Raw genomic sequence first — 27,951 nt, forward strand, 5'->3', positions numbered from 1 at the left:
CTGCAAAGTACTCCTCACTAACATCTGGAGATTTGTGCCAAAATTGGGAGATCTGTCCCACAGACGAGTCAAGCAACAACCCAAGTCATACTCACCAAAACATATCTTACAGCCAATGAGCCAGATTCCTCCATCACCATCCCTGGTTATGTCCTGTCCCACCAGCAGGACAGACTCACCAGAGGTGGCAGCACAGTGGTATACAGTCAGGAGGGAGTGGGCCTGGGCATCCTCAATATTGAGTCATGAAACCTAGAGTTCAGGAGATAAAGTCAAACATGGGCAAGGAAAGCTCCTGCTGTTTCATCCAGAAGTGCCAAGTGGATGATCCATCTCAGCATCCTCCCGAGGTTCCTATCATTGATACCAGTCCTCAGACAAATTCGATTCACTCCATGTGATATCAAGAAACAGCTGAAGGCACTGAATACTGCAATGGCTATGGGCCTGGACAACTTCCTGGCTGTAGTACAGAAGACTTTTGCTCCAGAACTAGCTGAGCCCCTAGCCAAGCTGTTCCAGGCCAGCAACAACGCTGGCATCTACCCAACAATGGAAAAAATTGCCCATGAATGTCCTGCCCAAAAAACAGGACAAATCCAACCCGGCCAATTACCGTCCATCAGTCTACTCTCCAGCATCAACAAAGTGATGGAAGGGATCAACAGTGCTATCAAGCGACACTTACTCAGCAACAACCTCCAGATCTCATTACAGCCTTGGTCAAATGTGGACAAAAGAGCTGAATTCCAGAGGTAAGATGAGGGCAGCATATGACAGTGTGGCATCAAGGGGCCTTATCAAAATGGAAGTGAATGAGGATCAGGGAGAAAATTCTTCACTAGCTGAAATCATACCCAGCACAAAGAAAGATGGCTGTGGCTGTTGGAGGCCAATCATCTTGGCCGCAGATCATCACTGCAGGCATTCCTCCGGGTAGTGTCCTCTGCCCAAACATCTTCAACTGTTTCATCGCTGACCTTGCCTCCAACATAAGATCAGAATGGGGATATTTGCTGATGATTGCACAGTGTTCAGTCCCATTCGTAACTCCTCAGATACTGAAACAATCCATGCCCACATGCAGCAAGGCTTGAACAATATTCAGACTTGAACTGTTGTGTGGTGCACATGTTATTTGCCACCTAAGTGCTAGACAATGACCATTTCCATCAAGAGAGAATCTAATCATCGCTGCTTGACATTCAACAGCATTACCATCGCTGAACCACCCACCAACATCCTGAGTGTTACCACTGACCACAAACTTACTAGGCTAGCCATATAAATACTGTGGCTACAAGAACAGGTCAGAGGCTGGGAATTCTGCGTTGGGTAACTCACCCCCTGTCTCCCCAGTGCCTGTCCACCATCTGCAAAGCACAAATCAGGAGTGTGATGGAATACTCTCCCCTTGCCTGGATGAGTGCAGTCCAACAACACTCAAGAAGCTCAACACCATCCAAGACTTAGCAGCCTGCTTGATCGCCACTCCATCCACCACCTTAAATATTACTCCTTCCACCACCAGTGCACAGTGGCAGCAGTCTATACCATCTACAAGATGCACTGCAGCAACTCACCATGGGTCCTTCAACAGCACCTTCCAAGCCCACAACTTCTATCACCTAGAAGGACAGAGGCAGCAGATGCATGGGAACACCACCAATTGCAAGTCCCCCACCAAAGTCACACACCACCCTGACCTGGAACAATATTGCCTTCCTTCACTGTCGTGTCAAAAACCTGGAACACTCTCCCTAACAGCACTGTGGTATACCTGCAGTGGTTCAACGCAGTAACTTAGCACCACCTTCTCAAGGATAATTAGGGATGAGCAATAAATGCTGGGATCCGAGCGTCGCTGGCAAGGCCAAGAACAATTTTTAAAAATTTGTGGGCAAACATGGCAGTCAATTTGTGTACAGTAAGGTTCCTCAAACAGCAGCAAGATAAGTACCTAGTCATTTGGTGCTGGTAGTTACATAGAACAGTACAGCACAGTACAGGCCCTTCGGCCCACGATGTTGTGCCGACCCTTTGACTGAACAAATGTTGCCAGGACACAAAGAGCTCCCTGCTCTTACTGTTTTTGGCATCACTATATTGGTCATTTGATTTGAAACACTATAAAAAAAACAGCTTTCTTACCTTGGTGGCACTGGCCCACACAGGATCTCACAACAATTTTTTAATACACCATCATGGCTGTAAGGGTTATGAATTCCATTCTTTCCTGACCAAGAGCCTTTAATCTGTGAAAGGCAATTTGAAGGATTAAAAACAAAACTCCCACAAGAACAAATACTGAAACTTCTATCATCAGCTAAAAGAACTTTAGATGTAACTCGAGCAACATGAATGTTTAGGAATGATATGTGCAGAATGTGGATCATTCTGTACAATAGCATTACCTGTTTACAATTAAAGGCAATAGACTCCTACTGGGAACAAATTAAAATGGTAATTACTGCTACACTACACCCTCCATATAACATTAAACCCAGGTTCAACAGAGTACCCCCATTGACTAAAGATCAATTAAGGTGACTCAATTGAAAAAAGCTAGATTTGCCTTGCAATTTAGAAGTCAAAATTCTACTTGAAAAAACTGAAGCGTGTTTAACAGCTCACGTTTTGATAATTAGCACATATCTCAATTATGCATAAACACAAATCTTACAGGTACAGGGATTAACATTCATCAGGATTTTAAAGTTATAGGATAAAAAAGGAAACTAGCAAGGAATATATCGCATAATAGCATTACCTTGAATGAGAAAGCATCAAATTTGACATCAATATGAACTGCACCAATATCATTTTTTAAAAATTCAGTTAAGAAAGATATTTGTTATATCGACAAATTTTTTTGCACTTCACTTGAACAGTTTTAATGTTGTTGTTAAGATTGCTCCTGTAGAATCTCTACTTATGTGCAACACTCCTCCAATTTATCTTTTGCAATGTACTGCTGGTCCCTATGGGGCCCAGAGAAGGAAAACAGATTGGAAGACAGTTTTCTGCTTCTTTCAGCAGTTCCTGGGATCCAGAACAACTTAGTTCTGAGCATCACTGGTGTGGAAGTCACCTTCCATATATTTGCAGCTTCCAGAAAAGCGAGTATTGTGGAGATGTTATCAATGTGGATAAGCTAAGCAAAGTGGCAGGGTTACAAAAGCAAAATACTGCAAATGTGGAAATCTGAAACAAAGACAGAAAATGCTGGAAATACTCAGGTTAAGCAGCATGTGTGGAGAGAAAAGCAGAGTTAACGTTTCAGGTCGATGACCTTTCATCAGAGTAATTATATTTACAATGCAGTTCAGAGAAAATCCTTTATTATGTGGTAATTACATTAAGTTGCGATCATAAATCGCCATGTTGCTAGTCAATCATTACCATCAATAATCATCATCCTTTGGAGAAAAAGGAGATATACACTCATTACAAGTTGTGAAATGTTGCATCTTTTTGTGGTTGGTTAGTGATGGTTACAAAGCCAGAAGCTCACTCTACCCATTCCCCTGTTGTATACAGTTTACTTACATCTTCATTGGTGGTCTGGTTGAGTGCAATAAGATAGGTGTGAAATCCAGACAGGCCAATCACAGACCATAGTGTGAAGAAGCAAATCACCACTTCTAGTACCGTAATGGAAGAGTTAAAGAATGTCCAATCAATAAGAAATACACTTTCATGCAGTTATAACAACATATTAGCACTTATTTTACTTTCCACAGCAAACTGAGCATTTCAAACAACGAACAGTCACTGTTTCTTAGGTAAAGAGAACAAACATTTCAACTCGATAGATATTAAAAGCTGATGCAGCTAAGTAATTACAAGGGCAATACTTAATGCTCAATGTGCACCAACACAAAACACTCATTTTTAAAGTGCACAAATTATCTTATTTTAAATATTCAAGAGTAGCCAAAACTTACTGCAGATTCAAAAGGACAGACTTGCACCTGAGCAGGAAAACAGGGCCATGGACAGAAACTATAAACCCAATTTCAAATGCAGTTAATATTTTCAAACAAGGGTATTTTGCCATCAATGCTAACTTTCCACATGTATATCCTTTCTAAATTCACAATACGAAGTACAACATTCTTGTCAATTGCTCAAGCTTGTGAACTTATGCTCACTTTTACATAACATTTCAGAGAAAACAGTCTCAAAACATCACCACAGACACTTGAAATTTTACTGGGAGTAACAAACTCTTACATTTTTACATAATTGATGTCCACCCCTATAAAGAAAATAAGAGATCTATCAAAGTTTTTAAAAAAAAATATGGTTACATGCAAGCCTGTTAAAGCAAGTTCCTGATAGCAGCAAATGCTCATCAATTCACAGCTTGTTACTTACTATTAATGAAGTACTTGCATTCATATAGTGCTTTATATCATATCATTGAAATGTTTTAAGATATTTAACATAATATTCATGGAGTGTAGTAAATTAAGCAGCCAAGGATGAAAGCCATTTGGTATTAACATCCCACAAACAGGAACAATGAATGATGAGAAAACTTTTTTTGGTGGTATTAGCCAAGGGTAGGATATTGGCTGGTATACTAGTACTTTGATTAAGAAAGCTCACTAGTGTTACTGGGTCTTCAATGTTTACCTGCGTAGACAGAAAAAACTTCACTCTTGTAGAATTGCATCCAAAAGATCGGATCTTTGACAATTTAACATTCCTTCAACACTGCACGAAGATCAACAAGGGTAATGTATCAGACATAATACATTTAGATTTCCAAAAAGCATTTAATGGGGTACCACATAGTAGACTCATGACTAAGGTCAGAACATATGGAATCAGGGGCAAGTATCAGAATGGATAGCAAGCTGGCTACAAGACAAAAAACAGAGTAGGGTTTAAAGGTAGTTACTTGATTGGCAAAAGGTGGGAAGTGGTGCTCCAGAAGAATCAGTGCTGGGACCACGGTTCACCACTTATGTAAACAATTTGGGTTCAGGAATTAAAAGTACAATTTCAAAATTTGCAGACACCACCAAATCGTGGGGTGTAGTTAATAAAGAGGATTGAAACAAAATACAGGAAGACATCATTAAATTTGCATAATGGGTGTGTAATTGACTGATTAACTTCAATATAGATAAGCACCAGGTAACACATTTTGGTAGGAATAAAGAGACTGCATACTCCTTGAAAAATAAGGCCTGAATTTTACCTTAGGCATCAGGTTCCCGACATTGGGGCAAAAAAAAAAAAAACAGGTCCTGAGCCTGCACTTGGTGGCACCGGGACCGTCTCAGCAATTTTACCACAGGCAGCTTGCTAATTGGCCGCCTGCGAGCCCACTATCCAATTATGGACAACGGGCAGGCTCCTGATGCTGCCAGCCCAAGGGGCCAGCAGCTCTGAAGCCTCAGCGGCTGAGGTGGTCACTGCTGAGGTATGCAAAAGACCTCTGGAACTGAGTCAGCTAAGTTTAAAAAAAAAAATCAGGGTGCTGGCTTCCCTGCCCAAGCCCCCTCTCCAAGCCAGGTCATCGAGCCTGGCCCTTCAGGCTGCCGCAGAGAGGCTGCCTCCATTTAGCTTGTAGCCTCTCCACCCGGCAGGGGGGTTAACCCCGCCTTCAACAAAATGCCAGCGGCCCTATAAAATGACCCCTAATTAAGCTAATTAGCTGCCCACCTCCTTGGAGCAGGCAGCCGCTCCATACCTAATCCCACTGCTGGTAAAACGCCTTGGTGGCAGGACCACAATCGTACCGGCCCCTACCTAGTCACCCGTGGGCCGGTAACGTTCTACCCCAAGTGTCTAAATAGGGTACAGAAACACAGATCACTAAAAGTAGTGAAACAGGTTAATAAGGTCACAATAAATCAAACAAAGCACTGGGGTTCATTTCTAGAGGGATAAAATTGAAAAACAGATGTTAAACTTGTATAGAACCTTAGCTGTACCCCATTTTGGAATACTCTGAACAGGTCTGATCTCCATTTTATAAAAGAATTAGAGACGTTAAAGAAGGTGCAATTAAGATTTACTCGAATTACATCAGAACCATGAGGTTATAACCATCAAGGAAGATTGAAGAGGCTGGGGCTCTTTTCTCGAGAAAAGATACAACAGAGATGGGACCCGACAGAGGTCGCCAAGATTATGAATGGTTTGATAGGGTAGACGTAGAGAAGAGGCTTCCACTTATGAATGAGACCAGAACTAGGAGTCATAAATATGAGAGTCGACTAATAAGGAATTCAGGAAAAATAACTTTACCCAGAGAGTGGTTAGAATGTGGAACTCAGTACCACAGGGAGGAGTTGAGGTGTCTAGCATAGATGCTAGTATGGTGGAATCTAGATAAGCACATTCAGGAGAAAGGAACAGAGGGGTGGAAGGAGCCTCATGTGGAGCATCAACAAGGGCATGGGCTGAATGGACTGTTTGTGTGCTATAAATATTTTACAATCGTAGTTCACACAATTCATTTAGAGACTCAGCAGAAGACAATGGCAGAAACTGAGTAAATCCAAGTTTCAATTCCTAAAGTAGTTCATTCATGGATACAGGGTAAGCTTATTGCTTAAATCTTATATGTGCCAGCAGTGGAAGCTTCAGTCCAATCCCACTGCCTCTTGTCAAGTCAAGGAGGGGTGTGTGGGGGGCAGTAAGGAGCAACAATCTTGCAGCATAACACATTTAATGTACAGAATCACAAAGCCCTTCAGAATGTTGACACCGAGCCAAAGGAAGAGAGATGCAGAGGGGTAACAAAAAGATTGGTTAGAGGTGGGCTTTATAAAAGGGTCTTAAAGGAGGAGATAAAGGTGAATTATTTAGAGTTTGCGTGTGGATCACTTAAGAGAAAAACATCCTGGCATTGGAGATGGTGCGCTAATGAACAACTAAATTAGACAGCAGGGGTTAGGAAGTGCTCAGATTAGGAAACAGGAGTTATGAGGTGAGGCTGTAGAGGCGGGAATGGTTCTAATCCAGAAGAGAATCAGATGGAATTTTCCCCTCCAAAGTCTGAAGTACTGCGGACGTTTGAAATGCAACTGGCTGAGATCAGTGAAGTCGGCATAGACTGAGGATCAAATCTGATCTGTATGCTTCAGTTACCCGCTGTGCTTGCCAGCTGATTGGTTGGGGCGGCAGACCTCTATGGAAGGTTTTTTTTTTAAGTAAAGCTTGAAACTCGACTATCCCTCCATAGGAGTTACTGCCTTTAAGGGAACAGGAAACTCATCCTTTTCTGCTTCATCACAAATTAAATCCTATGTGATTGTGGCAAAGGTAAACCTTCCCTCCTTGCCCATCTTGATCTGTCTGCAGCCTTCGACGTGGTTGACCACGCCATCTCCCAATGCCTCTCCACTGTCATCCAGTTGGATGGGACTGCTCTCACCTGATTCCATTCTTATCTAATTGTAGCCAGAGAATCAATTGCAATGGCTTCTCTTCCTGCTCCCGCAAGGATCTATCCTTACCCCCTATTTCTCATCTACAAGCTGCCCTCACTAACATCATTCTGAAAGCATGGCATTAGTTTTCCGATGTATACTAATGACACTCAACTCTACCTCACCACCACTTCTCTTGACTCCTCCACTGTTGCTAAATTATCAGACTGCTTTTTTGACACCCAGTACTGGATGAGCAGAAATTTCCTCCAATTAAATATTGGAAAGACAGAAGCCATTGCTTTCAGTCCCTGCTCCAAGCTCTAGCTTCTCACTACCAATTCCATTCCTCCCCTGGCAACAATCTGAGTTTAAGCCAGTCTGTTTGCAACCGTAGTGTCACATTTGACCCCGAGATGAGCTTCTGACCTCATATTCATGTCATCATTAAGACCACCTATTTCCACCTCTAATATCGTCTGACTTCACCCCTGTCTCTGCTCATCTGCTGAAGCCCTCATTCACACCTTTGTTATCTCGAGACTTGATAAGTCCAATGCACTCTTAGCTGGTCTCCCACATTCTACCCTCCATAAACTTGAGGTCATCCAAAACTCTGCTACCCATGTCTTCATGTGCACCAAGTCCTATTTCCCTATCACCCGTGTTCACTGACTTACATTGGCTCCCGGCCAAGCAACATTTGGATTTTAAAATTCTCATCCTTGTTTTCAAATCCCTCGGTGGCCTTGCACCTCCCTCTCCGCAATCTCCTCCAGCCCCACAACCCTCCAAGATATCTGCGTTCCTCTAATTCTGGCCTCTTGTGTATTGCCAATCTTAATCCGTCATTGGTGGCTGTGCCTTCAGCCCCTACACTTCTCTGCCTCTCCATCTCACTGTTCTCCTTTAAGATACTCCTTAAAACCTACCTCTTTAACCAAGCTTTTGGTCATCTGACCCAATATCTCTTTTGTGGCTCAGTGTCATTCTTTGTTTTATAACACTCCTGTAAAGCACTTTGGGATGTTTAATTACATTAAAGGCGCTATTTAAATAAGTTGTTCATATCTGTGATGTTTAATTATTGCAAAGGAAAAACTGATACTAGCAAAGTAGCTGAAAGTTCAAGTTAAACAACTTGTCTAGACACGAGGCTATAAATTAGCATGCATAATCATAGTAGATGAACGTTTAATATGTAAGAATTTTCTGCTGCTTTAACAGAGGTCTTAACCTGTTACAGTAAGTTTATGACTGGTAAAAGTGTAGAACATCACAATATATCTTAAATGGGATACCCGATGAAGATGCTGCGTGTTAGCCTGCAGTGAGCAAGAAGTGCAGTGGTCTGAAAATTCATCAGCATTTGGATCATGTATGCAAAATTGTGGATTCTTGACACAACCATCAGAAACAGATTATCTGGCTATTTATTTCATTGCTATTTGTAGGGCCTTGCTGTGTGCAAATGGCTCCTGTGTTTCCCCATGTTACAACAGTGACTACATTCCAAAAGTATACTGATTATGAAGCAATTAGGCATGCCCAGAGTTCATAAGAGGTGCTTTTAATAAATTAATTCCTTTCTTAGTGAATATTCAGATTAAAGGGTATAAAAAAAAAGATAAATGTCAGTACATATAGCAGTGACAGATTCTACAATGAAATTACAGCCTTAAACTTAGAAGAGGGAGGGCAAAAAAAACATTAAAATTTAATTACTTCATGCAGAGGGTGGCAAATCTATGGAAAAGACTGTCAAAAGAGGCAGGAGGGGTTAACTAAGAAAATTCAACTGAATAAATGCCTGGTGAAATAACAACCCCATTACTACATTTGTAAATGTTAAACCATTCATTGCTCATCTCATAAGGCCAATTTAATGTATGATGCAACTAAATACTAAGGTGTACCAGTGAAAGCATTATGCCCTTTAATCCTGAGCTGCCTACATTTCCAAGTGTTCAGGATGAGAAGTATAACTGAAAAATGTCATCTGAATGGGTCAGGCCAATTTAAACTATAGATGCACTATCCCACTCAACGTATGCAACTTTTGTACATCAGCACTGCACACATTCTACTTTCATCAATTTTCAGTTCTCCTGAAGGTGATGACTCCTTGCTGGATTATCGTTCCATGGGTCAAAATACGATGCCTCCTACTGGGAGCAGGCTGGGAGGCATAAAATCAGGTACAATGGCTGGCAGTGCCTTGCCCATAGCCTATCCGCCTCCACTGGTATCTTACCAACAGTGGCAGCCCACCAACTCTTAGGTCAAGAGGCCATTATGTGACCATTAATGGCCTCTACCCACCGCCGCCAATGGGCGCATCGCCACCTGGGGAAGCAGCCCAGTTATACCTGGCAGCATCCTTGCAGACTGGGGTGGAGGAAGGTCCCTCCTGATCAGGCACCCTGAGCTAGAAGATTGCCCCTCCCCTTCTCCGGCGCCACTTACCTTCTTCTCCTGCCTGCATCACTGGCTGGGTCCAGGGCATGCTGCAATTCCAGCAGTGACCACCGCTCCGGGTGGTACTGCTGGAACTGAAGAACTGCTAGCCTTCTAATTGGCTGGCAGCTCTTGAGAGGCAAGACATCCTGCCTTAGAGAGGCAGATGCCATGACCTCAGGCAATTAATTGCTTGAGTTATGCAAAATAGCATTGTAGCTCCCAGGGCCAGCAGACGCTGGCTCACCCAGACTTTCCAGCTGGTGGGTGGGGCGACTGCCTCCTCGTTAAATTCCAGCCATGCTCTCAGGTGCACTTTGATACCTCACTCAAATGGCCATTCTTTGGTATGTGAACCTTTTGGTCACAAGTATGCTATTTTACCATAGGGTTCTCACCTCCAAATCCAATTATGCTCTCTCTAAATAACACACCGTACCCCACCAGAATCAGGGATGGCCACCCTCGTGAATTTCTTCTTCCTTGATCTGGGAATTCTTAGGCCAATTGCAGCACCCCAACCACCACCAATGGAAATGAACTAGATCAGTAGAGACAACTGATCCAATCTCAAACACTGTTCCACAATACCTAACCTCTGCACCCACAGTATTTTTTTCAGAAAAAAAAAACAAGAAACTATAAAAAGAGATGCCTGTTACAGGTTACTATGCAACACAATCTCCAAAATCCTATAAGGCAGAAAAGATTTACACAACATATGCTCAATTTCAAACACAGATGCATATTTTTAAATTCCTCCTCAAAAAGGATATGTTCCTGGTGTGTCCTTCAGCGTGTTTAAAAAACCATTGTCCACCGATCCTGTTTTTAAAAAAATGAAAATATTTTTAGAAATAGGAAAACGTACCATAAGAAACAAGAGCAGGAGTTGATCATACAGCACATCAAGCCTGCTCCGCCATTCAGTATGATTATGGCTGATCTTGGGCTACACCACCACTTTCCTGCCTGCTCCAGATATCCCTCGATTCCCTGAGACACCAAAAACTTGTCTATCCCAGCCTTGAATATATTCAACGATGGAGCATCCACTAACTTCTGGGATAGGGATTTCCAAAGATTCACAACCCTTTGACTGAAGAAATTTCTCATCTCAGTCCTAAATGATTGCTCCTTATCCGGAGACTGTGCCCCTATGTTTGAGATTCCCCAGCCAGCAGAAACAAACTGAGTGTCTACCCTGCATGCCCCCTCAGAATCTGGTAAGTTGCAATGAGATCACCTCTCATTCTTCTAAACTCCAAAGAATATATACTCAGCCTCCCATTATAGGCATCATGGGACAGAAGTTGGGGTTTGGGGGGGGGGGGGGGGGGGAGAAGAGGGGAGGTGAAGCCTGGTTAAAATAAAAAAAGGCCTCTAGAAGTGGGCTTCCCATCAGAAATTCATGACAGATTTATACAACAGAAATGCAAATATGTGACATTTCAGAGTGCAGGATCATTTAAATGGCACCTTGCTGGATTTTGAAAATGATGTTGATGGTAGAAATCACATGGGAGTAGCAGCAAAAGCATGGCACCATTGTCCATTAAACTCCAGGAATGTTTGCAGCAGCAGTAACATGGCACAGGCATGAAGGCTAGGAAACAAGTTTGCAAATGTCTCAAAGACACAGGGCTCCAATTATCAAATGATGGGTAAGGAAAGGTTTGTTTTCATCTTCTGATATAAACTGCATTGCAGTGAGCACTTGATCTGCACTTCTATGCAATTGCTTCAATAATGGCCTCAATTGTATGTTTTGACTGAATCTTGGTCTGAGAATAAAAGAAAATCTCAATTGCACTCACACCTTAGTCTACAGGTATCATTTGATGTTTATACCGTTAAAAACATCACGGGCAAAGTAATTATTTGGGTAGGGAAAACCAGCAGTCTGTCTGAAGTGCCCATTCAGTGATCACCATTTTTCTGAAATCTCCATTAGTTGCAAAATCTAATAACTGAAGTAAAAATTGCTACACCAATGAGATTGCTTTATTTTACAAACAGCAAACACAATCATCACAAAAAAAGGAAAACAAACTTTTAAAATGGTCTGCAACTATTGTGCAGTGCTACCAGTAATATTCACGCATTCTTTTTTTTTTAAAAACAGAGATTTTCACAATGTTTATGTACTAAGAATATTGGTTTGGATAGTAAGAATGGTGGAATTATCAGTGCTCACCATAATTGTGCAATAAATTGGACAGCAATGTCTGATATCCAAACATGCACAGTTTAATGCGGAAAGCTGGAAGTTGCTGTCTTATTTTCCCTGTTCTGCCACACTGGTTAAAATTCATTAAGCGCATGACATTGCGGTACTTACCCATCGTTACCCACTAAACACGCCAGAGGAAAAGTTACGGCTTTGTCTTTTAATGGCATGATAAGTTTTAATTACTGTCAAACAACCTCCCTGGCAATGTACACTCTAATTTTTTTTGTAGTGTGCAGGTGATTTTTTTGCACGGCCCTTGAATTTTTTTTTTTGTGGCCACGCACGCACAGTAAAAGGGCCAACTTGTAAGTGGCTTGCGTGGGAACTCTGGGGATGGTGTTAGATGGAACATTTCTCTCTGGCCCTGAAAATGTTATTTTACTGTGTGGACTCATTTGTTCAGAATTTGATTCATGTCAGAGATGTCATCAATGTGCTATGCTGAATGATGATTTTTAATGCATCAGTTGGGATCCTAAATTAAACGTTTAAAAGAAGAAAGCTGGAAACCAAAATTCAACTTTGAAAAAGAAAGCAGCTAAGATGGCCACCGCAATTTGCACTGAAATACCTTACATTCCAAGATAGAGACACACATCTGAGTAGCCCTCATTCAGAACAATGGCTTGAGCAGTTTGAATGAGCTAACTGGTATCAACTCCATTAGCAAGACATTCAAAGCCATCTTGGAACATTAGCACTGGTGGAGACCAACCTCAGAGTAAACACTGAAACAATGAGATCTGAGACAGATTGTAATTCTTAGACTAGGATCTCATTAGAGTGTAAAACAGAATACACTTGGACAACCATGTGACAGTCTCTTCATCTATGTGAAAACGGAGTTTCTTTTGGATACATCGGACAGCATCTCCGTTTTAACCAGTGCAGGACCCGAGTAGGTCTCTCTCTTGCGGCAATGCTGAGTTTCAAAGCCCGCCGACGGGCTGCAAAACATCCAAGTCTATCATTGCTGCAGACATGGACTCTGGGGGGAAAAAAATCATCTATATCACTGTCTCCAAGAAAACCCTGAACCAGGTGGCTACCTCTACCAGCCAGAAACTTCAGGACAACGGGTTCTTCTGGATCACCACTGAATTACCAGGTGCCACAGACTGTATATTCTTATATTTGCTCTGAACTCTAATCCAACCAATCTACCGTTCTTCACTCTGTAACCTATTTGTGTGTGGGTGATTCTCATGTGTGTGTGAGCACCTGTGTTGGAACGTAGATTTCTTTTTACTTAGATCAGGTTTTGGTTTTAAGTATAATAAACTAACCTCTTTCTTGTTTAAACTAAACAAAACCTGTTTGATTGGTTATGATCATAGCACATAAAGGGTTAAACACTCACTGAATTGATATGCATATTCAGCATTTAAAAGAAATAAACCTTGTTGCGGTCAAACAAGGAGGGACACTTCCTCACCTGATCGCAACAAATATTAAAAATATTATTATTTTTTATCTTTTCTTGGTCTCTTCTGGTTCTCTTAATTGAACCTTTTTAACCCTCCCCTTTTCATTTTCTGTAAATGATTTTGTATCGAATAAAATATTCTAATTTATACTGCAACACAATGAGGATTCCATTATCTGTTTGGTTGAAGAGTCTGCACACACATGCCATAGATGGTGCCAAAGGTGCCAAGCTGAAAAGGATCTTTAACTATAAATCGACACTTGCAATTTTTTTTTTTATTCGTTTGGGGGATGTGGACGTCGCTGGCTAGGCCAGCATTTATTGCCAATCCTTAATTGCCCTTGAGAAGGTGGTGGCGAGCTGCCTTCTTGAGCTACTGCAATCCTTGGGGTGTGGGTACACCCACAGTGCTGTTAGGAAGGGAGTTCCAGGATTTTGCCCCAGTGACAGTGAAGGAACGGCGGTATAGTTCCAAGTCAGGATGGTGTGTGACATGGAGGAGGGGAACTTGCAGGTGGTGTTGTTCCCATGTGTCTGCTGCCCTTGCCCTTCTAGGCGGTAGAGGTCACGGATTTAGAAGGTGCCAGCTAAGGAGCCTTGGTGAGTTGCTGCAGTGCATCTTGTAGGTGGAGGGAGTGAATGTTGAAGGTGGTGGATGGGGTGCTAATCAAGCAGGCTGCTTTGTCCTGGATGGTGTCAATCTTGAGTGTTGTTGGAGCTGCACCCATCCAGGCAAGTGGAGAGTTGTAAGTATAATGAACAGTAAGTGCTGTTACTGCATCAATGACTACAAAATCCAGGCCATTTCATTCACTGATGGTTTGGTAATACTGGACTCCCCAGATGCAAGCTGAATACTGTGTGTTCAGGTTTAAGTGGCAATAGTGCTCATGTTCTGTGAAGCAGCAGCAGTAACAATGTCAAGCAGCTTCGTGGCCTGAATTTTACCTCCCCCCCCCAACTGCATGTGTGCGCTGCTGGCAGCGGTTGTAAAATTGAATGGGAGGCAGGAGGTGCCGTTCCTGACGCCTTCCCGCCCCGCTGCAATTTTATGAGGGGCGGAGGCGGCGACAAATGGTCCGCCTGCGATAGGTCAATAGGGCCCTTTACTGGCCAATTAACTGCCACTTAAGGGCCTCCTCCCAGCAGCGGGCGGGCAGCTGAGTTACCCCAGGAGGCCGCCAAGTAAAACCTGGCAGCCACCTGGCAGGCTGGGCGGGCCTCCTGATCGGGCACCCTTTGCCCCACGGAAGGCACCCCCCCCCCCCCACAGCCCAACCGCCCCCACTACACAACACGCCCCACCCCACCTCGCCTTGCCAGGGCCTGGCCGATTGTTCCCAGCAAGGCCCCAGAGACGTAGCTTGTTGGGCATTTAAAAAGGGAACTTTCACATTTCAGTCTGTGTTAATGCTTTGCTTCGTTACTGGATAAGTCTTTTGTAATAAGCTGATAATTTTGTTTGTTTATTAAAGAAACCTGGTTGGTGTATTTTGTTTTGGGATAAAGAATAGAGTCGAGATCTAACCATATTTAAATGTTTACCCAGTTACCGATATATGTTGTGACCAGTGGAGAAGTGGAACTAGAAAAGATAGTGCACTCCTCCTGCCTGTCATAACAGTCTCTAAAGGACACAGGTCAAACCGTTCCTATTTTGTTATTAAATTAGCAATCTCACTCAGGTTGCAGATTGGCAGTGTGGGAAATGGAAATATATCACCCATGTGCAGTAGATGATCTCATACACATTACTGAGACAGAATATAACTTGGGAGTGCCTGATGCAAATACTGGGTGTCCAAATAGGAAAGAAGTTCCATTCCCCATCGCTAATACTACAAATTGTAAGCAGAAAATTATCTAATTTTCAAAAATTCAAATCAATATTTTGTCTAATTCTCTGTACAATGAGAACAAAAGCAAAAAGGGACAAGATCCAGATGGACCTATCCCTTCAAAGAACCAGTTGATCAGATTTTGTAAAAATCTAATCTTATTGCAAATGTTTTGGATAATAACATTACAAAGTAATTACTTTCTCTTGGTTACTTACTCAGTGCCACATGTACAATATCAAAAGCAAAGATGTAGACGGTGAGGAATGACAATGATATAGTGAAGAGGTAAAAGAAACGGTAATTCCTCTTTCCAACACAGTTTCCAACCCAAGGACAGTGGTGATCAAAACGTTCTAGGAGGAAAAAAAACACTGGAAATTAGAAAGTTTTCACACATGTTCCTGTAACCTTCAGGTCTAGTTCAAATTATGCTCCCATCTTTCCAACTATGAAGCAAAACACTTGGTAGCTATAAAAAGCCAGGTTAAGTTCCACCATTCACATCACAAACACTGTGGACCTGCCCTGCAAAATAAGCATTTATTTTACTGACAAATTTTAAAGTCACTTTTTTTTTTGAGGAGGGGGGGGTCAGGGGGGGTCGGGTGGGTGCGTAGGCTTCCTTTTACGATTATACTCCACCAATTGTCAGCACCATAAGGTGGTGGGGGGGGCGGGGGGGGTGGGGAAAGGAATTTTAAAAATGTCATTTGCCTTCTACATGAGCAAACTGGTTAAATGGAATGATATGGCTCAGGTTATAAGACAATCCAGTGTGTAAGAATATATTGCAGTAAACATTCATTGTGCTGCCCTGAAGCTCAGGAGTCTTTCCAACTGAAATAAAGAACAGAACTGCATTTTAATTAATGTAAATTATTGAATTTTAAAGAAACCACCATTCAATTTAATTAACTAAAACTAAACTACCATACAAACTAAATGTAATTTTGACGGTAAGCTTTGCTCTTAATGTGGTTTGTGTTAGGTTCATTAACTATTTAGAAATATCTAAAATTTAAAAAGGTAAAAAATATGCATCAACTGTCGGCAATGGCCTTTCGCTGCAGAAAACATTAGGCACCTCACTGTTTAAAAGCACTGTGTGTAAAGGCAACGACTGCAGCGACCTTCTTCTGGGCCACTGGATCACTCTGAACAGAGTACCAGAAGGTGAATAGCAGCAGACTGGAGACAGCCTTCCCTTCGACTTCCTTTGTCTCTACATTTCTCCTCTCATCTGAAAGGCACTCACACTGCAATAAAGTTTTAAAGGTGCCAATAGTCCGAACACCTTGAACAAGTGGCTAAGTCCCCTCCCCAGCCTGTTTATAGCATCCCTCTTCAACGTTCTTACCAATAAGAGGAAAGATTTAGTTATATTTGCTGCATTAGTGATAGGAATAGTATGAAAAGTTTAAAATATTTAAATAACCTTTATTGAGCACATTACCGGTTTAGAATTCCCATCAGCCTTTTTACTGGGCCATACAGCCTTGCATAATCTTCGTAGTTTCACCAGTAAAACCTGTCTGATAGATTCACAAATACATTCTTCTACTTCAATGAACAATTTCAGTTTTCAAGGACATTTAGTAAACCACAGTGCTTTTATGTTGCTTTACAAAGCTTATAGGTAAATGTTTACCTACATGCGTCAATTTGCAGCTTGTTCACCAAGTTAACATTCAACTATAATTTCAATATGGTCACATAACCAAATTCTTGACTCCCTGAAAGTAATTCATTCAATTACCCACCATAAAATTTTCAATTACCCTCCACTTGGTGTCAACAATTAGTAACTGCATAATGTCAGGCTACACAGTGCAAAGAAATGGACCAGTGATAGTGTGGGCACCTGTATTTTCAGTTAAAGATGCTTCAGTTTGGATGTGTATAACCCACTATAGTTGCACAAATAAGTCACAATTGGTAACAGCAGGCACAATGTTTTATTCAAACCAAAAACACCCAAGTCATAACACCATATCACCTGAAAGCGAATTTTTAAAAACTTATTTATCCTGATCTCTTGATGCCCCATGTTATTTTATGCAAGTTTCAAAAGAATGAATGAATATCTTACATACCAACACAGTTATCACAAACACTACAATGGGATGCCCGAGGTGGACGGAATATCTTGCATGTGTAGCAATATTTCAATTTGATAATCTGGTTGTTGATCTGAATATCTTTGATTCTTGGCGGCGGTCGCTGGCCTGCTGGGACATTCCCATTGGCTGCCTCTGGAGATTATGGTAAATAAACACATATCTGTTAGGTAACAGTATCAAAAAACAATAAACATTTCAGTGGCAATTTAATTTTACATTTACAAAAAGCCATTTAAAGAACAAGGTAATACATTGAATGGTGTAGTGATGTGCTATGGCACAGACCCACCAGCAACCTGCAGATTAGAAATCAGCACTCAAAAGATTTTTATTCAACTCGATCTAAAATAATTAGCATTGTTAAAGATATACTAACTAGATGAAGACAGAACTTAAATTTTTGTGCTGCAGTGAAACTGGTTTTCTCCAAATAGTTTCTAATTTATTGCAAAATCCTAATCATACTGAAAAAGTCAGCGCTTCACAAAATCAGTCTCTTGAACAAGTCAATGGCTTCAGAAGGGGAAAGGAGGGGTGTAATTAGTGGGAGAAAAAAGGAAAAATGCTATTTGGTCATGTGACCATAAGAGAAGTAAACAGCACTCACAGATCTAACCCTAACTCTAACCAATTACAACCAAGAGATTTTAAAGAAGATAAATCCCTGCTTGAACAGGAATCAACAAACATATATGCAGGATGGAATGTCCATTAGCAGGATATAAAAGGATTTGGGTGCAATTATTGATCATTCATTGAAAGGTTTCAACTCAGTTTGCGGTTAGCTTTGCTAACAGCTGAACAATATATAACTCAAATAAAAACAAGAAATGCTGGAACCACTCAGCAGGTCTGGTCTCAGCAGGACCTGAAACGTTAACTCTGCTTCTCTTTCCACAGATGCTGCCAGTGGTTCCAGCATTTCTTGTTTTTATTTGAGATTTCCAGCATCCGCAGTATTTTGCTTTTAATATATAACTCAAGTTCTTTTGTCTAGAAGGACAAAAGAAGTTATTTCAAGTTTTCATACATGACAACCTAAAAAAAAAGTCAAAGCTGACCACCCCAAAATACCTCAAAAACAAGTAATTACACTGAAGGTGCAATGGCGAGAAAGGCTTATTACAATCAACCTTTCATCTCAAAGAGGGGAAAGAAAGCATAAGCACTGAGAGCCTGAAGGTGTTTCGAAGGTAGAAAATGCAATTTTGTGGGGTGGGGGTGAGAGTGGGGGTGGAGAAAGAACATAGATATGTCTTTCCCAAACTCTCCCCGAGAAAATATATTAGTTTTCACACCATCTGTGAATTCCAAAATACCGGAAAATGAACCAATTGCAATGCTTAGTATAAAAAGCACAGGACATTTATTTGCTCAACTTCAATTTTAAAAATCCTATTTGAAATTTAGGAATTACTTATTTGTCTCTACACTTCAAAACTTCGTTCTCTCTGCTGCAGCAGATGGTCTATTACTGAAAAGGTGCGAGATATATATCCAGCCAGGGATCTGTGTAAATTTACAATTTTGCATACTCCTATCAAATCCTATCCCTATCCACTCCCTCATGCCTGGTTCATATATTTCTTGGGGGGGTGGGGGGGTGGTGGTGAAGTGACACAGTGGCTAGAAAGGTTTTTTTAAAAAAAAACATCAGGAATGGCATATTCTAGTTAATTTTAGAGATTGTTCTACTTTATAATTGATAGGCATCCAACTATTTTTGGAAGCAACTTCAATCAGTCTATCACTTCCACCAGAAGCTGAATGAGTCACTTCCCCACTCCCCTTCTCAAGTTTAAGCATTCTACCCACTCAAACCTCTCCTCAGTAAACAGAGGCATTTTATCCCAGGGGTGTCCAACCTTTTCGCATGGGGGGCCATATTACAATTTTTGTCCTACATAGGGCGCTGGTGAGCAAATTTCGGAAAGATAAAGACATCAAAAATTTATCCTATTAATCAAAATAATAAATGTGCATTTTTGTGAACAAGCTTTAAATGAGAAGACTACTTTACTATCTTATTTTCTCCTCACTATACTAAACACTGATTTAGTGAGATACCTGGCATTGCTTTTGCTTGCACAATATCTGCCCGTACACTTGATGTAGCAATGTGGAGTATTCCGAATCGATGCCCATCTGTCAGGACTGATCTTGATCTCTTCCCATCACACCCATGTTCCCCCCCACACCCCTCCACCACCCCCTACGTATCCCTCCCCCTACTTCGCTCTATCTGCGTCGCCCCCCTCCTCACTCTCTGCATCGCCCTCCCAAGCGCTCTCAGCGCCTCTCCGCCGCCCTCCCGTGCTGTGTCTCCACTCCCCCATCTCTCTCTCTGCATCACGCCCCATCACACACACTCTGCGTCGTGCCCGCCAACATGCTCTCTTCCCCCCCACCCTGACGTCTCCCCCATTCTGTGCCTCCCCCCACTTCCTCTATCTCCCGCCTCCACCCCCCCCCCCAAACTATCTCTACCCCCTCAAGTTTCCGCCCCCCAGCACTGTGTCTCCGACAGTGTTCCGCAACCCCCCCCCCCCCCATCCCCAACCCCTGGCCCGGTGTCTTCCCCATGCCTCCCCCCTCTGTGAACCCCCCCCCACCGGTATCTCTCTCTATCTCACCCCACTGTCTGTGTCACCGCCCTCTCTCTGTGCCCCCCACTGTGTTCCCCTTTCGCTGTGACTCTCCCACACACTGTGACCCCCTTTCTCTTGCCCCCCCCCCACCCCACAGCGTCTCCGGTCCCCCCTTGCGCATGTCTCTCTTCCCCCCAACCCCCGCTCTTCCTTCTCTGTAGCCCTCCCTCCCCGACTCCCCCTCTCTCTCCCCGACCCCCCTCTCCATCTCTCCCTATGTCTCACCCCCGATCTGTCTTCCCTCCTCGCTGTCTTTCCTCACCCACCCAGTGTGTTCTCCCCCCTCTCTCACTGTGTTTCTCTGTCTCTTCCCCCACCCCTCTCTCTGGTTCCCCCTGTACAATATTCCGGCAATAGTCCTGAAGACTTGTGCTCCAGAACTTGCCGCGCCCCTATCCAAGCTGTTCCAGTACAGCTACAACACTGGCATCTACCCTGCAAAGTGGAAAATTGCCCAGGTATGTCCTGGACACAAAAAGCAGGACAAGTCCAACCCAGCCAATTATCGCCCCATCAGCCTACTCTCAATCATCAGTAAAGTGATGGAAGGTGTCATCAACAGTGCCATCAAGCGGCACTTAGCAATAACCTGCTCTGTGACGCTCAGTTCGGGTTCCGCCAGGGCCACTCAGTTCCTGACCTCATTACAGCCTTGGTTCAAACATGGACAAAAGAGCTGAACTCAAGAGGTGAGGTGAGAGTGACTGCCCTTGACATCAAGGCAACATTTGACAGAGTATGGCATCAAGGAGCCCTATCAAAACTGAGGTCAATGGGAATCAGGGGGAAAACTCTCCGCTGGCTGGAGTCATACCTAGCGCAAAGAAAGATGGCTGTGGTTGTTGGAGGTCAATCATTTCAGCTCCAGGACATCACTGCAGGAGTTCCTCAGGGTAGTGTCCTGGGCTCAACCATCTTCAGCTGCTTCATCAATGACCTTTCTTCAATCATAAGGTCAGAAGTGGGGATGTTCACTGATGATTGCACAATGTTCAGCACCATTCATGACTCCTCAGATACTGAAGCAGTCCGTGTAGAAATGCAGAAAGACCTGGACAATATCCAGGCTTGGGCTAATAAATGGCAAGTAACATTCGTGCCACACTAGTGCCAGGCAATGACCATCTCCAACAAGAGAGTATCTAACCATCACCCCTTGACATTCAACAGCATTACCATCTCTGAATCCCCCACCATCAACATCCTAGGGGCTACCATTGACCAGAAGCTGAACTGCAGTAGCCATATAAATACCATGGCTACAAGAGCAGGTCAGAGGCTAGGAATCCTGAGGCGAGTAACTCACCTCCTGACTCCCCAAAGCCTGTCCACCATCTACAAGGCACAAGCCAGGAGTGTGATGGAATATTCTCCACTTGCCTGGATGGGTGCAGCTCCAACAGCACTCAAGAAGCTCGACACCATCCAGGACAAAGCAGCCCGCTTGATTGGCACCCCATCTACAAACATTCACTCCCTCCACCGCCGACGCACAGTGGCAGCAGTGTGTACCATCTACAAGATGCACTGCAGCAATGCACCAAGGCTCCTTAGACAGCACCTTCCAAACTCGCAACCTCTACCAACTAGAAGGACAAGGGCAGCAAATACATGGGAACACCACCGCCTGCAAGTTCCCCTCCAAGTCACACACTATCCTGACTTGGAACTATAATCGCCATTCCTTCACTGTCGCTGGGTCAAAATCCTGGAACTCCCTTCCTAACAGCACTGTGGGTATACCTACCCCAAATGGACTGCAGCGGTTTAAGAAGGCAGCTCACCACCACCTTCTCAAGGGCAATTTGGGATGGGTAATAAATGCTGGCCTGGCCAGCATTGCCCACATCCCATCAATGTACTGTACCGCAATGTTACACAGTGACAATCCTGTTCCCACCAGTACTGTACCCCAGTGCTTTACAGTGACACCTGCACAGCAATGCCATGGAACATTCATCAGTGCTGTAAATATTTAACAAGAGCAGTGTTTGCAATGTAGTGGGTTCTTAGTGGCAATAATAGGACAGTTAGGAACAATGGGGAGGCTCCAGGCAGGTGCTGTGACATTTCCCATGAGAACAGAGAATTGATGAACATCACTGCTTATGTTTTTGTTGAGTCCCCTGGCCAACCAGCCCCTCGATTGGGGCTTTGCCAGTGGGCTCCTTATTCAGTGTCAGTTCTCAGTACAAGCCAATAATACTGGCGAGTCACAGCCCTTCATTCAAGAGCAAACCACCACAGGGAAACAAAGATGAGATGTTAAATCCCCACTGAGACATGTGCTTATTCCTGCTAGAAAATCAACTGGCTACACAGCAGCTGTCCCCACACGCTCAAGTTAAATTGCTCACCTTCCTCAGCAGTTACAAGCGTGCGGTATCCAGTGCTCCACTCTGTGAGTGTTGTGACCACCAGTCCGCTGGTGCAGCCGAGCCATGGCCAGCCCGCTGTCAGTCATACAGGATCAACGAACCGTATATTGAGCAATCACACTTTATCCCATCCTGCAGACTCAATTCAGAGGCATGTCACTTCCTCCAAACCTCCCAATTCATGGTGGCACTTTTCTTGTTCACCCCAAATCAATTCAACAAGGCATTCTTCTGCCTCTCTCAGATCAAGCTGGCAAACCTTCTTTCCCCAAGCCATCCTCACCCCGCCACCCATCACCTACAATACACGTCGGTACACTTCACTCCCCTTCCTGTTTGTGTAGACACTGTTCTCTCCACCCTTCACCCACCAATCCAACCTCCTCCCGCAACATAATTTACATTGGCATGCTTTTTTCCTCATCTCTCCTCCCCACCCAAGTAAAACATGTTGTTCTTCACAATTTAGGGAGGGGTGTCTATGTCTGTGCGCATGTGTGGTGCATGTGTGTGTGGGGGTCTCTGTGCATCTGTGCGTGGGGGGTGCCAAGTATGCATGCGGGGCGGGGTGGGAGACTGCAGACTTCTTTCTCTCAGTTCCCAAAGAGTAAACCAGCAATATGACTGAAGATCACCAAATAGGCATAGGCATTTTAAAGAATATATAAAACAGAAGCTAACGCAGCATTTATGGCTGTAAAGCTAAATGGGAGTTTAGATGGGGGAGGGGGCAAGAGGTGTGATCAATGAGAGAAAATACAAGGGCAATTTTTTTTTTTAAAAAGCTGCTTGGAAAATCACAACCACAATGAATTCAACTTTTTGTTGTTACACATGGCTGCTGTCAATAAATGTTAATGTGCTAGGTCTCAGTCACGCAAAACAGCTGTCTAAACTGCTAACATTCCTCTACACCCCCAAATATGCAATTACCAGTAGACAAAGTTCACAATTTATACCATTGGCTATGCTATCCCTTTAACTGTACGAAATACGTACATGTTCAGATGCTCTTTTTATTTCTATAAATTGCTTCACTGAGCAGACAAAATATTAAATAAATGGCAATTTTAATGGAAGGGTACCATTTTTAAGAGCCATTGCACTGTTGGCAACCCATGCGATTAAAGTAAATGTGCTGTGTAAAAAAGCCTATCCCTAATTAACTGCATTATTTCTGCTTCATGTTGACATTCTCTCAAAGTACAAGTAACTATGGCCCAGAACAAGGCCATGAAGGCCATTCTATATATGGCACACAAAATGAAAAAGGTCAGCAGTGAAATAAACTCCAACTATTGCAAGTTCTGTTTTGCTTCAAAATAAACCTACTTGCTAACATTCTCCAGAAAAAAGCCTTCTATTCCACCACCACTTCCACAAATGATTATGTACAGGAAAAAAAAGAGAAAGTATGGAATCTGCGTGTAGACTTGAGAAAAATAAGTTATTACAAAAATGGTTGGTACTGGGATATATTTTCTGCTTCACTGGTTGCACACTAATCTGGCCCACGCAATGTAAATTAATGGTATAAAAATCAGGCAGGTTCTATAACAGACGGTCAATCTGTCCACCGGATTACCACCCAGGTGGCGAAGATGCAAATCTGCCACACTGATAGAAAACCAAGCAGGAATAGGTCGCAAAAACAGGAAAAAAATATGGATTTAAAAAGACACATAACTGGAGAAAAGTAACATAATAACCAACTGCAAAAGTCTCGTAGTGATGAAGCACACACTACCTATTTTAGCACCCTCCAAGACAACATTTGAACTCTCTCGTCAGCATTTGTGCCAGCAAGCCACCAGTCCCACTTTTTCAGCTTGCCTAGGGTGACAGGTGTTCACTCTGATGACTGACAGAGAAAGTCATCTCTAATCAGCAGAAGAATTCCATCAGTACTTCAGTTTCTCTATACTCAACCAAGTTATTAATTATAGCCCATTCGGATTAAATTCAAAAGATAGCATTTTAAATTAGTCATTTTCTTATAAAAATCCAAAATGTTACATTTCTTCCACCCTCCCATTCTGATGATCCCCAAATTTTGAACCACATTTAATTTTCGGAGAGAATAGATTAGAACAACCATTATATAGTCAGTGCCAAAGTTAAACTCTGGTTTGAACTGATGTGCCTTTGACTTATTTAAAAGTAGGATGTGCTTAACTATGAACTCCTGATCTATCTAAATGTACTTCCTATTTCAAAAGAGTTAAGTCTACTAATATTTAACCAGCACAGATGACAGTTTGAAGAGTCTCTTAGTTACAAGCCTATCAATAACAGAATGGTACATTAAAAGCATGCATATTAAAGACACTGTCCAGGATTAAAATTAGTAGGCATCCAACTACTGTACATAAGGAAGCAACGAAGATTCTCACCCCCTCCCCAAACTTTGACGATGATTCCTCAACTTTAAACCAGGTGGCATATCTGTATCTGTCTGCACTCCAAATGAAGAGAAGGAGTAGAGGGACAGGCCAAGGAAGATTTTGTATAATGTTTTGTATAAGAATGCAAAAACGGTCATCAGTGATTAGAAATTTTAAGTCATCCATTTAGAACAATTGCAACAAGACAGACCAAGGCAGGTTACCAAAGGTTAAAAAGAGCCAGAGAAGACTACATAAATCAGGAAGTAGCAATTAGTTATGCCTCACGTGGGTTTTAAAAATCAAAGAGTTATGAGGAAGGAAAAGTGGAGAGGGGCAAACATTCCATAATTTTGCTTTTATTCCAACAATTTTGATATCCCAAAATAAGAGCAGGAAAGTGCACAATGAGTTTTAATTTCAAGAGAAGATGCAGAGAGGAGGAAGAGCATGTAAAATACAATTTCTTCAATGCAGTTACTACATATAAAGGGAACATTGGTGTGGAGCACTGAGTGGAATATTGGCAACACTGGAGAATAATGAGACAGGAATAGGATAGAACATGTAGTCTGGCCCCAATGGAATTGGCTCCTTCAGTTGCTACAAAACCCAACAATTTGGATTAATTAATCCAACTGGCAAGAGATTCCTTTCTTCAATTACCTACTATTTATAAAAAAATTATACCAATTTAATCAAATTAAAATGTCCCCAGCTCACAACTGAACACAATGAATAACTCTACCATTATTGCTGCTTTGGTTAAAGAAAGTTGCAATGCTAACATAGTAATTGAACAAGTGGATCCCAACTACAGAACAAAAACTAGGCTGTAAAAGATAACCAGGAACATAAGATGTTTAGAAGACTCAGAACAGTAATTACACAATGTTAAGTTTTGGTACAGAATGCAATTTACATTTTTTTTTTAAATGAGAAAAAACCCATGTTCTTTAAACTAAAACATAAGCATTAATTTTGTTACTATCCCGAGATATCAAAAGACTCAGTTACACACATGATCACAAAGACACTGCTAAAACCTGGAGGTAGTTTGGGTGTAGCAGTTCCTAATCTAAGAGTCCTAGTTTACTGTATAATTACATAAAGGTTTCATTAGTTAAAAAAAAACAATTGCAGCTTCTACAGCATTAAAGTATTTTATGCAATTATGCACACAAGAATGTCTGTTCCAATGCAGCCAACACATGTCCTGCCTTGGGCTCCTCTCCCTTCACTGCAGTCATCTCCTATTTGCCCAAGGTTCTAATTTTGGTCCCCTTTTCCCCATTTACAAGCTGCACTTTCCATTGCACAAAATAAGCTTCCACGTATATGCCGAAAATGTTATAGAATTTTGCCTCAGCGGAGTTTACAAGTTCTCCCCGTGACCGCGTAGGTTTCCACCGGGTGCTCCGGTTTCCTCCCACATGCCAAAGACTTGTGGGTTGATAGGTAAATTTGCCATTGTAAAAATTGCCCCTAGTGTAGGTAGGAGAATTGAGGGAAGGTGGGGATGTCAGAGGGAAAATGGGATTAATGTAGGGATTAATATAAATGCATGGTTGATGGTCGGCGCAGACTCGGTGGGCTGAAGGGCCTGTTTCGGTGCTGTATCTCTCTATGACTATGATTCTAATTTACAGCACAGAAACAGGCTGTTACATATCAACATACATATTAGGAGCAGGAGTAGGCCCCTCGAGCCTGTTCTGCCATTCAACCAGACCATGTCGATCTGACTGTAACCTTGACTCCACATTTTCACCTACCCCCGATAACCTTTCACCCCATTGCTTATCAAGAATCTATCTACCTCGGCCTTAAAAATATTCGAAGACTCTGCTTCCACCTTTTAAGGAAGAGAATTCCAAAGACTCAGACCCTCGGAGAGAAAAAAATTTCTCCTTATCTGTCTTAAACGGATGACCTCTTATTTTTAAACAGTAACCCCTAGTTCTCGACCCTCCGACAAGAGGACACATCCTTTCCACATCCACCCTGTCAAGACCCCTCAGGATCTGATATCTTTCAATTAAATCACCTCTTACTCTCCTAAACTCCAGAGGACAGAAGCCTAGCCTGTCCAACTGCCCATTCCAGTTTACTCTAGTAACCCTTCTCTGAACTGTTTCCAACGCATTTATATCCTTCCTGAAATAAGGAGACCAATATTGTAAGCAGTACTCCAGATGTGGTCTCACCAATGCCCTGTATAACTGAAGCATAAACTCCCTACTTTTGTATTCAATTCTCCTCGCAATAAACGATAACATTTTAATAGTTTTCCTAATTACTTGCTGTACCTGCATACTAACCTTTTACAATTCATGCACTAGGACACCCAGATCCCTCCATCACAGAGCTCTGCAATCTCTCACCATTCAGATAATGCGCCTCTTTTTTATTCTTCCTGCCAAAATGGACAATTTCACATTTTCCTCACACTATACTCCATTTGCCAGATCTTTGCCCATTCACTTAACCTATCTATATCCCTTCGGAGCCTCATGTCCTATTCACAGCTTAATTTCCTACCTATCTTTGTGTCACCAGCAAATTTAGCAACCATACCTTTGGTCCTTTCATCCAAATCATTTATATAAATTGTAAAAAGTTGAGGCCCCAGCACTGACTCCTATGGCACACCACTCGTTACACCTTGCCAACCAGAAAATGACCCATTTATGCCTACTCTGTTTCCTGTTATGTTACCCCTACGCCATGAGCTTTTATTTTCCGCAATAACCTTTGATGTGGCACCTTATCAAATATTCAGCTCAATTTGCCTGTGCTAGTGATTATGCTCCACAATAGTTGCCACCTATATTACTTCATCTAACCCCATCAGCTTATCTTTCTATTCCTTCCTCCCCCATGTGCTTATCTAATTTCCCCTTAAATGCATTTATGCTGGTCACCTCAAATACTCCATGTCGTAACAAGTTGCACATTCTAACCACTCTGAGTAAAGAAGTTCCTCCCGAGTTCCTTATTGGATTTATTAATGATTCTTTTATATATATATATATATATATATATATCTATCTATCTAGTTTTGGAC

General features: G+C 42.4%; 1 protein-coding gene across 2 annotated transcripts in view; it reads right to left on the reverse strand.

Moving 5' to 3' along the window:
* The window catches only part of zdhhc9 (zinc finger DHHC-type palmitoyltransferase 9), a 113,986-nt gene that overhangs the window by 14,613 nt on the left and 71,422 nt on the right, over positions 1–27,951 (reverse strand). For both annotated transcript variants that reach the window (XM_068047565.1, XM_068047566.1), the window contains exons 3-7: positions 17,448–17,606; positions 15,570–15,707; positions 10,628–10,676; positions 3,550–3,652; positions 2,152–2,255 (exon numbers count right to left, since the gene is read on the reverse strand). In XM_068047565.1, coding sequence (XP_067903666.1) covers positions 2,152–2,255; positions 3,550–3,652; positions 10,628–10,676; positions 15,570–15,707; positions 17,448–17,606 — 553 coding nt within the window. The remainder of the gene's footprint in view (positions 1–2,151; positions 2,256–3,549; positions 3,653–10,627; positions 10,677–15,569; positions 15,708–17,447; positions 17,607–27,951) is intronic.

This window comes from Heterodontus francisci, chromosome 15 (genome assembly GCF_036365525.1).
Source record: "Heterodontus francisci isolate sHetFra1 chromosome 15, sHetFra1.hap1, whole genome shotgun sequence".
NCBI classification, from domain to species: Eukaryota; Metazoa; Chordata; class Chondrichthyes; order Heterodontiformes; family Heterodontidae; genus Heterodontus; species Heterodontus francisci.